The sequence below is a fragment of the Corvus brachyrhynchos genome, unplaced genomic scaffold (assembly GCF_000691975.1).
Source record: "Corvus brachyrhynchos isolate BGI_N302 unplaced genomic scaffold, ASM69197v1 scaffold219, whole genome shotgun sequence".
In the NCBI taxonomy this organism is placed as follows: Eukaryota; Metazoa; Chordata; class Aves; order Passeriformes; family Corvidae; genus Corvus; species Corvus brachyrhynchos.
In genome coordinates, this window is record NW_008240034.1 from 273,726 (window position 1) to 286,333 (window position 12,608).

At 51.4% G+C, this 12,608-nt stretch overlaps 1 protein-coding gene across 3 annotated transcripts in view; it reads right to left on the bottom strand.

The window, feature by feature from the left end:
* Window positions 1-65: 65 nt before the first annotated feature.
* The window catches only part of ACSBG2 (acyl-CoA synthetase bubblegum family member 2), a 16,465-nt gene continuing 3,922 nt past the window's right edge, over window positions 66-12,608 (bottom strand). For 2 of the 3 annotated variants that reach the window (XM_017743866.1, XM_017743868.1), the window contains exons 2-15: window positions 12,163-12,292; window positions 10,077-10,156; window positions 9,286-9,527; window positions 7,975-8,063; window positions 7,295-7,415; window positions 6,761-6,841; window positions 6,115-6,264; window positions 5,452-5,628; window positions 4,714-4,895; window positions 4,275-4,508; window positions 3,466-3,683; window positions 2,138-2,277; window positions 1,018-1,264; window positions 66-437 (exon numbers count right to left, since the gene is read on the bottom strand). In XM_017743866.1, the coding sequence (XP_017599355.1) occupies window positions 325-437; window positions 1,018-1,264; window positions 2,138-2,277; window positions 3,466-3,683; window positions 4,275-4,508; window positions 4,714-4,895; window positions 5,452-5,628; window positions 6,115-6,264; window positions 6,761-6,841; window positions 7,295-7,415; window positions 7,975-8,063; window positions 9,286-9,527; window positions 10,077-10,156; window positions 12,163-12,292 (2,204 nt within the window). In that variant the 3' untranslated portion in view covers window positions 66-324. Of the gene's footprint in view, window positions 438-1,017; window positions 1,265-2,137; window positions 2,278-3,465; window positions 3,684-4,274; window positions 4,509-4,713; window positions 4,896-5,451; window positions 5,629-6,114; window positions 6,265-6,760; window positions 6,842-7,294; window positions 7,416-7,974; window positions 8,064-9,285; window positions 9,528-10,076; window positions 10,157-12,162; window positions 12,293-12,585; window positions 12,606-12,608 lie in introns of all 3 variants that reach the window. The other variant, XM_017743867.1, reaches the window with a different exon arrangement.

The following is a 12,608-nucleotide window of genomic DNA, read 5'->3' on the forward strand; positions in this document are numbered from 1 at the left end:
AGCTCCTGTTTTACATTCATCTCAGGAAAAGAAAACTTTGGTTAGAACGTAACATGTCACGTGGATTTAAGGTAAACATTGTATTGCCCTTATAAAAATGGAAATAAAAAATACAAAGTTGAGATATTTGGGATATCTCAGCACGGGACACAAGACACAGCAGAACATGGGCAGGACCACGCTCACCACACTGCAGGGCCAGGACATGACAGCGAAGCGACGCCGAGGGGCTGCCTGAGGGCTGAGCCTCTTTATTTCAACAGAATCCAGGGAATCCTTCCTGGGCAGCTGGGAACGCCCTCGGGAGTGGTTTCAGTCCCGGCTCTATGGCCGGGTCGAGGGCTCCCCCGAGGGGGTTTCGATGTCCGTGTAAAACTGAGAGATTTGGTCCTGGTATTTCTGAGCCACCACCGGCCTCTTCAGCTTCATGGTGGGGCCTGTAGGGAACCAGCACTGGGGTTAATGGGGAGGGAAGCACTGGGAGCACCCACCCGGCCTGGGGTGAAGCAGGGCTGGAGGGGAGAGGCAGAACACAGGAACAGTGACCAGTTCTAAACTTCTCTTTGGGTTTAATAGAATCTCCCTCCCTCCCCTGTGAGCAGAAGCAGCACAGCAGCACCCAGAGGCTGCTGGGCACTGCCCAGGCTCCCCAGGGAATGGGCCCGGCCCCGAGGCTGCCAGAGCTGCAGGAGCGTTTGGACAGCGCTCTCAGGGATGCCCAGGCTGGGGTTGTTGGGGTGTCTGTGCAGGGCCAGGGGCTGCACTGATGATCCCTGAGGGTCCCTTCCAGCTCAGGATATTCCAGGATTGCAGGAGGGTAAGCACTGCTCACTGCTCCCCTGGGTGCTGTTGGGCAGAAGTGGGAATTCAGCCCAGCTCATCCCACCCCAAACTGCCACATGGAAAAGGCACAGTGAGGAAAGGCTGGGGGCAGCTCTGTGCACTGGGGTTCTGTTGGTGCTCAATAGCCAGGGAAGGGGCGCAGGGAAAACCCCAGACACCTCCCCCACCACTCACCAAGCTCTCCACCAAAGAGGGAGAAGTCCTTCTCCAGCAGGATCCACTTCTGGACTTTCTGGGCATTGGACACAGCTCTCTCATTGACAGCAGAGATCCCTTTCTGGATGGCGGCGTAGACGGCCTTGTCTTTGCTGCTGATAATTTCTGAGACCTTGGTGGCCTTGCTGCCCAGCTTCTGACAGAATTCCAGAGCTTCTGGAGTGAGGTCATCTCCAGGCTTGCCCGTTTCTGCATCCACAACACACTGCAGGACAGGCAGAAGGGGAACTGTGCATTGCTGAGCACCTGAGGCCCTCTGCACTGAGGAGCCTCCAGCCCTGGAATGGTTCCCAGGCTCCTTTCCCCACCCCGCTCCAATCCCATCAGCCCCTCAGCTCTCACCCAACCCCTGGGTGCCAATGGAAGCTGGGGACAAAACACAGATAAACCCCTGAGATCTCTGCCTGCTCAGGAGCCACCTCAGGGCCAAGGAGCAAGCAGGGTACAGAGCTCACCTGCCAAATTCCTCCTGTGCTATCCAAAGTTAATCACTTTTTCCAGACCTTTTCTGCAGCACAATTTACTTCCCTAAAAAAAAAAATTCTTGGAAGTCACACACAGCATTCGATCATGACAAGCACAGCAGGGCCACCACCAGGGCCACCTCAGGTCTCCTGCCCCAGGCCCAGGCTGTTGGCCTCGGTCTCACTAAGGGGCAATTCCCACTCTGACAGTCAGCACAGGCCACCACGGATGTGTCCTGCTGGAGTTTAAAGCCAGAGTCTGACAAAGAAATCCCTGACAGCTTTTTACCTCCCAGACTGCTCTGGAAGAAACTAAAAGAGGTGAGGAGACCTGAAAGGTTTCCTTTTCCAGCCTCACTTCTGGGTCTTTTCCTTCTGTTTCTTCCTGCCCTGTGTGGCACAGAAAAAGCTGCCCTGAACAGCAGCAGGACCTGACAGTCTGAGCAAGTGACAGCTCTGTGCTTTCAGCTGCTCTTTGCAGCTCAGCTACAGCAAATTGTGCTGCGGGTTCCTGGCTCCACAAGACACTAGAAGTGTGTAGAAGCTCTCCTCCTCCCTGGATTTAATGAGATTCAGCAGCACAGGTGGTGGATTCCCATCCTGTTTTCCATTACCTTTAGTGTCAGAAGCATAGCAAGGAATTTGGCTTTGTCTCCAACCAACATGGCGTTGCTGATGATGGGAACAGCATTCTTGACAGCGTCTTCAATTGGAACGGGAGGAATGTTCTCACCTCCTGCAGTGATGATGAGCTCTGGAAAACAATCAAATCCTGATTAATGCTTGGAGCTTCTTCCCTTCCCACAATCTCAAAGAACTCAACTGCTCCTTCGTGTCTGCTGATCAAACAGTGAGCCTGTGTCAGCAGAGCTGGAGGAGGCAGCACACCAGGCCTGGGAAAGTCACAGGGTGACCATCCCTGGAAGTGTTCAAAAATGTGTGGATGTGGCACTTGGGGATGTGGTTTAGTGGTGGCCTTGGCAGGGCTGTACTCAGGGATCTTAAAGGGCTTTTCCAGCCTCAGTGCTGATCCCATGACTCCAGCCAGGCCCGGAGAGAGGAGCAGGAGCTGTGCACACACAGCCCTGCCAGAGCTGCCTCGGTGCTCCGCAGGTGTTTGCAGTCTGGCAATACAGAGCCCCTTGGCACCCTGGCACAGACCCCTGGGGGTCTAAGGCACCTAAGTGGGCACCCAAATTGTCAGAAATTGAAGTGAAAGATTTGCTGGGGCGGTGCTGGAGGTTCCCATGTGCTGCAGAGCAGAGGGGAGCCTCCCCTTCTCAGTTATCTCCTGTTCCTCAGAGCAGCCCTCACATGAGCACCTCTCTCTTTCTGAGGGCTGAAGTCTTGCATGACTTTGGCTTTGTTTGGGGTTGCTCAAATTGCTGTCCCAAGAGCCACATTGCTATAAGGCACTTGCACAACAGAGTTAAGCTGCTGTTTTCCTTGGAGGGCACCCAGCAAAGCTCCTGAAACTGAGGGAGCTGCTGGTAAAACAAGCCCACAAAGCATTAACTCTGCTGGGGCTGAAATCACAGGGCTTCTCCCTCACTCTGCAAACACACCCAGGCTCCAGAGGCTGCCCCTCTCCTCCCACCACACCCTGCAGCCACGTTCACATGGAACCTCCAGGAGGAGAAGGATTTAAACGTTCTTCTGTGCAAGTCACAACCACACAACCAGCAGAGCCTCCCCTGCACCAGGGGAGGTTTAGGTTGGATACTGGGAAAAATTTCTTCACTGTTCAGCATTGAACAGGCTGCCCAGGACAGTGGTGGAGTCACCATCCCTGGAAGGATTTAAAAGATGTGGCAACTGGGGACATGGGTTAGTGGTGGCCTTGGCAGTGCTGGGGAACAGTTGGGCTCCATGAGGCCTTTCCCAACATTAACAACTTCTACAGGGCTGCACAACACCAAGGTAAAGTCAGGTGATGTGTTACCTTTAATTCTGCCTGTGATGAAAAGGAATCCATCCTTGTCGTGCTTGCCCAGGTCCCCTGAGTGCAGCCAGCCATCCCCATCGATGGCCTCTTTGGTTTTGTCCTCCATGTTCAGGTAGCCCATGAAGATGTGCCTTCCTGAGAAGCAGATCTCCCCAACACCATCCTTGTCGGGTTTATGGATCAGGGTGTGGCAGCCCGTCAGCTCCTTCCCACAGCTGAAAGTGACACAGACCAGGGATTAATTTATTTTAAACTGAATTCAAGCAGAGGTTACAGCAGCACTTCTCAAGCTGAAGGGGTTTGAACAAAGCCCAGCAGCTTTTTAGCACGACAGCTTCAGCAAAGAGCTTCAAAGGCATCTGCTCATGGAAGGGCAGCTGCAGAAAGAGCTGTTATTGCAGAGACCAGTGCTCACACACCTGCTGGTTTGCACTCATTGTTCTCAACACCTGAGCTTGGAACGAACAGATTTACATCCTTGGCAGCAAACTTTCACTGTGCAGACTGAACGAGCCACCCAAAGACAACCCTGCACCCTTCAGTCATTAAAGGGAAGGGTAGTTGGAGTTACCAATTCTTCCTTCTTCCTACCAGCCCTTCACTTCTTCCCCAGCTCCTACAGAACCCAGCCAAGGCAAATTCACACATCCCTGCTGCCTCTGCCCTCAGCAGATCTCTTCACCCATGATGTGGCTCCCCAGTGACCTTTTAGTGGCAGCAAAGCTCTGGGGATGAGCTCTGCCAGGAGAGAGGGATGTGCCAGAGGCAGAACCCACCACTCCCTCTGCTCCCAGGAAGGTGCTCACCTGCCGAGCTTGAAGGCGTGAGGTAGGGAGATGGTGTGAGGCCCAGAGCTCTCACTCATCCCATACAGCTCCAGCACGGGAATGTTCAGGCTCAAAAAGAACTCCAGGGTGTCTCTGGTGATGGGAGCAGCCCCCGTGTAGCACTTGGTGCAGCGGTCCAGCCCGATGGCCTTGCGCACCTTCCTGTACACCAACTGCCTGGCCAGGCGGAAATTCACCGGCACCTCGGAGCACCTGCGGGAGGAAAACGGGCACACGTGGAACTTCTCCCCCTTCCTCCTTTTATCTTCATCCTACTTTAGTTTATTCAGTAAAATAACAGATGATTTCCCCCCTCGGGTCCGAGAGCCACTGGCCTTTCACATGGGACATAATCCTGGATGGACAGTAAAGTTCTCCTAAAACTCATCAGCATTCCTGAAATGTAGCTCATAATTACCCATTCATCCTCTTCAGGTTGGTCTGCAGCCCCACTCCCTTGGCCCACGATGCCACCTTCCTTCGGAGCGCTGAGGATTTCATGCCCACAGATTTCATTTTCTCTTCCATTTTTTCCCAGACACGAGGAACTCCCAAAAAAGCAGTTGGCCTCACTTCCCGCAGGGTCTCCACCAAGCTGCCCTGAGAGAAGAAGGATTTAATGCAGTTTTTAGAAGTGATTCACTGCAGACTTCAGGCCAGCTCTGGTCACTAGCAAAACTTGGGACTCTGCCATCAGTTTTGAGGAATTGTTTGTTTTTTGCAGTGGCACCAAGAGAAGGGAACCCCTGGGGCATTCCAGGGGGAACTGGGAAGGGAGCAAGGGTCGATGCTCTCAGTGCCAGTGCTGACAAAAGAATCCTTTACACCCAGGACTCAGATTTAGCTGGGGCCATTGTGCAATGTGGGCAGAGCAAAGCTGTTGCTCAACCAGTTCTCGATGTGGGACCAGGTATCAGGTGAGAACTCAGCAGCTCCCAGTTGAGAAGTGCTGGGTCAGCTTCTCCCAGTCTGTGACAGAGTCAAAAGGTGACAGTCAGAGTGGCTCCACTCAAACCAACAGGGGCACTTGGTCAGTGGGCAAAGTAAACCCAGTTAGCAAAGCTGACAGAACCATGAGATAACACAGCCTTGTTTTAAGCACCCACCCCAGCTCAAGCAGGTGGATGGGTGTAAGTTTATTATCTTTTTTTTTTACCTTCAATGCATCTGGTTGGGCAAAGTAAACTTGCACTCCAAAGGTCATGGCTGACCAAATATCAGACATTTGTGCGGCGATGTGGCTGAGGGGCAGGTAACTGCCCACCTGCTCCTGCCTGTCCTGGGCATCGCTCAGCATGATGAAGCGTCCGGCCGCCGCCGCCGTCCACGTCAGCTGCAACAGGGACCCACAGGGGCTTCAGAGCAGCACAGAACACACAGGCACAACAGAGCTACAGCATCCTGGGATCTCAAAGGCGGGACTGGAGCAGAGGAGACTGAGGGGAGGCTCCTGGGGGCTGCAGCTCCTCCCGAGGGGAGGCGGAGGGGCAGGGGCTGAGCTCTGCTCTGGGACAGGGACAGGAGCCCAGGGAACGGCTGGAGCTGGGTCAGGGCTGGGCATGGAGCTCAGGGAAAGGTTCTTCCCCCCGAGGCTGCTGGGCACTGCCCAGGCTCCCCAGGGAATGGGCCCGGCCCCGAGGCTGCCCGAGCTGCAGGGGCGTTTGGACAGCGCTCTCAGGGATGCCCAGGCTGGGGTTGTTGGGGTGTCTGGGCAGGGCCAGGGGCTGCACTGATGATCCCTGAGGGTCCCTTCCAGCTCAGGATGTTCTCCCTCAGCACCCCCAGGGTCACAGTTGCTGGGGTGGCTCTGGGCACTCACGTTGTCGTGGCTGAGCATGACGCCCTTGGGCTGCCCCGTGGTGCCCGAGGTGTAGATGAGGGTGCAGCACTGGTTGGGTTTCTGGGCCGCGATGACCTCGCGGAGCCGCGAGTCCGGCACGTCCCTGCCCAGCTCCATGAACTCCCTCCACTGCAGAGAACAGAAGAGCTCGGTCACTTTGTAAGGTATCACCCACATGAAAAATTAAACCCTTTGCTGCACACCAGGACAAGGATGCTGTTCTCCCTGCCCAAACCTCTGGAAAAGGCTGTAAATCCACAGTCATCCCACAGTGTTTTCTGGCTGACACAGGGAGAAGCAGAAAGGAGACAGACCCACCCCCAGTAGCTTTACAGCTCTGTAGCAACTCCCTGGAGTAACTGCAGGGCCCGAGGCTGCCTGGCAGAGGTCAGTAGGCTCACAGCCCCCTTACAACATGGATTATCCAGGTTGCACAACAGCAAACTCCTGCCCATCACAGCCAACACGAGCTCAGGGGATCACAGTGACAGAACCCCAGGCTGGTTGGGGTGGAAGGGACCTTAAAGACCATCTCATTTAAGGTCCTGTGGGAGGTGACAGGTACTTGCAGCCATCGGCTGAACACAACCAGGACTCACAAGCACTGAAGAAGCCCAGGACTTACCGAGTACAGATTGGGTCTCTTCTCTTTGATCTCCTCCCCATACTGGACAATCCCCTTCAGATGAGGTAGTCTATCTTCAATCTGTATTAAGAAGGGAGATTCATGAGAAGGAGCAAATGCTGTTTGTCCCTTTCAGACCTCTGTAACCCCCACTTAGCATCTCCTCCTATTTGCCATTTTATGTAAAGCCAAGAGAATCCCATCTGTGCTCCTGAAAGAATGGGTTTGCCTCACTAGGAACAGTCATAATTTGAGCTGGGATGTCACCAGACAACCTAGAGGATGCTCAGTTGTTCATTTTGGCTTCTCCTATTTTAAGCCCAAGGCTTTTAAGAAGTGAAAGCACCACTTAACCTCTTGTGAGACGTAGTGCCAGTGCCAGCTCACCCAGCTGAGCAGGGAGCACACCAAGGAGCTCCCCTCTGCTCTCAGAGCCAGCATTCCCCCCAGGTAATGCCCTCCCACAGCATTTTACCCTCCCACATCTGTCAACAGGTTGCTGTAACCCCCCAGCCATTTAAAAAACATAATTACTTCTAAGATTTTTTGCAGCTGTTTATGATTTTCCACCACTATAACGTTGGCACTGCAGTTCTCTGCCACATAATGACAGGCCTCGGGAGAGTTTGTAGTGTAGATCCCAACAGCAAATCCCCTGCAAAGGAAAAGGGAAAAAACAAAACAGAAAAGCAAAACACAGAGTTAGAGGACAAGCAGAGCTGCTGTCAAAATTCAGATCATTTCAGAGAAAAAAAACTGTAATAAGAATATCCCATAAAATGTCAACAAAGAGGGGAGGGCTTAATTCCAAGAGGAAAGATTCTGTTCTGGGGCGTGGGAAATGTCAAGAGTGGCGTGAGGCACCAAAATGTCTCACGTGGAAGGCAGATATCACAATCCAGCCCTGGGATTCTCTGGCATTTCCCACCATGTTTTAATCACTGTGTACATAAGAATGCTTTTGGATTAACGTACTGGTCATCTTATTTTGAGAGAAGCAGCTGGCTAAAAAAAAGAATTTAACTCTGGTCTCATTAATTCATTATGAAATAGTTCATGTTCTATCTAACTTCATTAAATTCAAATATAAGCAGTTGGATTCGGGGGTTTTTTTGTTTGTTTTATTGGGGGTTTTAATCAGAACCTGCTTCTCATGACTGCAGTCACTCTCTGCCTGCCAAAGCAAAATGCATGGCAAGAAACAAGACTCTTACCCTGCAAGGATAGCTCCAATGTCAGCAATGAACCACTCTGCAGAATTAAATCCCAGGATGCCCACTCCATGGAAACGCTCCAGCCCCAGCTGCAAACAAGAGATGACATTACAGCAGCCTGGCTTCTCCTCTGGACAAAGCTCAGAGTTCATTGCTCTGAGCACAGCACTGAGGGGAAGAGTTCATGTTCTTACACGGGGTAATTCCCACTGAAAAACTTCCCAGGAGCCAAGATGGAACCAGTGAAAGTTTCACACTGCTGTAAGTGGGCAGGAAAATAGAAATTTGCTGAGGTCTGCCCTTGGAAAGACTGGCTCACTGGCACTAACAGGAACATAAACCTGCAATCCAGGGAGTTACCAGTTCCTGGGGCTGGGAATGAGAAGGTGAGAGGTGAAGACAGACAACACCTCCTGGGACATTTGGTACAGGTTGGGTATGTCAGACATCAATAATGGCCAGAGCAACAAGCTCCAGGGACAGCGACTCTTGGCTATGAAATTCCAGCTCTTGGAGACCCAGTCTTTAACTGCCTGGTTTTGTCCCAGAGTGGAAGATCCCAGCACAGGAGTAAAACCAGGCTGGCCTTAACTTGAAGAGATAAGACTTGATCCCAACAGTAAGAACAGATAATGTTGGTTTCCCTCTCCAAGTCTCCTAATCCCAACAGCACAGGCAAAGGGCTGGGCCACTTGGGACATTTAAGTCTGGTTTGTAAGCATTCCTTTGAGTTTTTTTCTTAGAAAGATGAACTTTTCCATGCCTCTGGAGGGGCAGTGTCCAGGCTTACCAGGCACCTCAGTTTAAATGTTTCCTTATATGCTCTTTTTCTTGGTTAAATGTGGAAGCAAATGTCAAAAATATTAAATACCAAGGTGTCCATAGCATGTTCAGGTACTTCCCTGTCACTAAGATTCATCTGCACTCAGGGAATTTGCAGGTTTAAGACAGACCTGAATGCAGCCATTCCAGCACTTAAATGAGTGACCATCAAACTTGACTTTTTACACAGTGGTAGGAAAAGGGAGAACAGTTTTAAGTTAAAAGAAGATAGATTTACATCAGATATTGGGAAGAAATTCTTGGCTGTGTGGGTGGGCAGGCCCTGGCACAGGGTGCCCAGAGCAGCTGGGGCTGCCCCTGGATCCCTGGAAGTGTCCAAGGCCAGGTTGGAGCACCCTGGGATAGTGGAAGGTGTCCCTACCAGTGCCAGGGGTGGCACTGAATGAGCTTTAAGGTCCCTTCCAACCCAAACCGTGCTGATTTTAGGATTCTGTGAATACGAAAAAAGAGAATTCAACACACTCTTACCTTCAGAAAGCTTTTGGCTGCTTTCCAGCACTCATCATAGTACATCTTATATGTCAGCTTTATCCACTGGCCATCTTTTTTGGATGCAAGGGCATAATAGTCACTGTATTTATTCACACTTTCCTGCAGGAGCTGGTGCACAGTCTTTGGGGCCTCGCTGCCAATGCCCTGTTCTTCCATCCTCAGCCTGACCTCTCCATCACGACGCGTTGTCCACACGCTGGAGCCAGGAGGGGGGGAGGCTGCTTGGAAGGAAAAGTGTTCAGCATCTTAGATTAGAAATTTCCTGCTGCCATAACAGCAGTAGAAATACAAGTACCAAGCACATGAAAGCAAATGCTGTTACACCTCCTCCCACAGCTCTTTTTTGACCTTTTCTTCTTGGCAAGTTTGCCATGTGACCCCCAGTATTTTAGACTGGAAGCCTCTAGAGCACTTTCAAATTTTGTTAAACATCTCCCACTTACATCCCCTCTAACTGGCTCTGCTGCCCTAAGGCTCTTGTACTGGTAAGGTGAAAGCTTCCTGCATCTTATACTCTGCTATTTTTAATTTTTTTCTTTTAAGGAGGACTGAAAGCAGGACACTGGTAGCTGGTAGATGAGCATCAGGCACTGACACTGCCTATTTAATCCTTGAAGCACAGCTGGGCTCTAAAGTCTGAGTTCAAGACACTTCTGCACAGCCCATCCTGCAACCTGAGCTGCTTCTTCCATTGTCATGACAAATCCTTCTCTCATTGCAATAATAATTTCATGCACACCACAGTCACCAAACTTCCATCCACCCACCTTTGGGACCGAGTGAGTTCACCTGACATTTCTCCATCTTGGAATCTTCCCCTGGCTCGCTGTTGTGTGGCTCAGCAGTTCTGCAAGGCAAGAGGAATTATCCCTGGATGAGAACACTGACGGCTGCCTGCCACAGGCAGGTTTGCTCCACCCCTTAATGTCACTCAGTCCTTGGATGTCAAAGTGACTCCTGATGTTCTGCAGGTGACTTTATTAATTCACTGCCCTGCATGGCCCCAGCAATGGAACAGGTCCCTCAGAGTGTGCAAGTTCTGCCTGTTTCGAACACGTGAGTGTTGTCCTAATTGCAGCTTTCATTGCAGACGAGCTGCAGAAGAATCCATAAACATCATCCCAAAAACAGCCATCATTTAATTCCTAAGGTCTGCTCCAGGTGCCTGAAACAAAGAGCCTGCAGCTGGGAGGAGGAGAAGGAGGGGGGCAGGAAGGGACACATGGATCTGGAGCTCATCTCCTCTCTGCAGTATGTGAGTCCAACAACAGGGAGGCCCTGGGGACACTCTCAAGTCACCCCATGGGGAAACCCACAGAGATTTCCTGCAAAAGAGCAGGAAATTGATTTAACAGGAAATCTTGTTCTTAGGTATTCCTATTAAAGCCAGGGCTCCCACCAGATGCTTGGGAAGAAATGGAAAGAGGCTCATCCCCATGTGCTTCAGCCACGCTCCTCCCAGCTGAGTTTCAGCCTCCTTTCACTTTCAGCCCTGCAGGAGCTGGTGCAGCACCACCTGCCTGATTGCAAAACTGTTCTTACTCTGCCCCTTTCCAAGCTGGACTTTCTCACAGCCCTAAGAGAGGGGGATAATCAAGTCTCATGTCCCACTTGAGAGCAGCAGTTGGAAGCCAGACCCGGTGAGATTTGGGAATCCCACCCTCCAACCAGGCCGCCACTGCTGGGTTCCCTGCCCTGGGCAATGCCCTGCCAGGACCATGGGCACAGCACTGAGGTCTGAGTTTTAGCTGATTTAAGATTATCCTGCAGAGACCCAAACTCTCCATCCCGCCCTGTCCTACCAGGGCCCTTTGCCTCAGCCCATCACACAGGTGTTGTTTCTCCAGGCCGGTGTTTTCCCTTCCCCACAGCAACACCTGGCTGCAGCACCAAGCCCAGGCTCCTCCAGAAGGGCTGCAGGGCCCTGACATCACAATAACCCCAACACTGCAGGGGCAGCTCTGGGGCAAAAAGGAGCCCTGACTCTGCCCCTCACAGTCACACTGCACACAGGTGAGAGCTCCTCTGGTCCCACATGAACTCCTCAGCCTAAGCCAGGCAGGGCTCCCACCAAGCCCCACCTTTTCTTCCCTTTCTACCAGGCCAAAGACAAGAAAATCCAGCACAGGCACTGTGTGAATTTCAGGCTAAGGGGGAAATCTCTTCCCTCTAATTTACATTTACTCTGAATTTCTAGGGAATAGTCAACTATCACTGCTTTGGGTATATGAGGAGGTTTAAGGCCATGGGAAGATCTGACATGGCTGATCCCATGTCCTGTCCTAAAGCAGAACTGCTTCTCAGAACTAATCTGCAAGCCAGCAACCAGGGCTGAGTAAATAATTTATTTCCCCCAAAGGGATTATGAGATGTTCCCATCTCCGTGCTCCCTCCTCATTATTGAGAACATTTTTCAGCACAAATTAATCCTCAGTTGCAATAGTTCTGCACCATTTCTCCATCATCTTTTGTGATCAAAGCATGCAAATGACCCAGTAATATGAGGAGAAAAGCCCCAGCTATTTCCCTCACAGTCAATCAAGTCATCTTTTCTCCCCCTTACGACATGTAATTCAATGCAGCCCAAAAAAAAATTTAGGTAAAGAGGTTTTAGACAGCTAGATCCTATTATGCTGTGGTGAGATATAGACCCTAATCTGCTCTTTAGTCTGTAAATCTAAGCAGCCTCTTACCAGCAGGAGTTTGAGATCAGTGTAGGTACTGCACATGAGCTGTTCCCTGCAGAGGCAGGGCTCTTCCAAAATCACTTTAATTAATCAAAGTAAGCATGATAGAATATGAACTATATATACAGGTCACAACAGGATAAATAAACCCCCAAATTAGACAAACCTGGGTGAAGAGTTGAGCAGCACATCTTTCAGTGACACCTCACAGGTCGCTTGAGGAGCTGAATTGCAATAGGCCACGGGGACTGGTTCTGCAAGTGCCATCCTTTCGTCTGACTCACACAGCACTGTCCCTGCGAAAACAGGTTTGAAAAATTAAAATACAGTCAAACGTCAGAGCAAAGCAGCTCCACTGACGTGAGCGAGGCAACCCCAAAGACACACAACTCGAGACTGCTGCATTTGCACGAAATAGGGGAAATTCTGACAGTGGGCACGCTCCGGTCGTTGCAAAACCCCGCAGCAGAACCAGCGTGACACCCACAGCTCCCCAAGAGCACCACGAGCCAAACAATTTCAATTCCAACTCCCTTTGCCCCAAATGCTCCCGCTCGGCTCGCAGCCCCCCCGACCCCTCCAGCCTCACCGCGCATCGCCGGTCCCGCACCC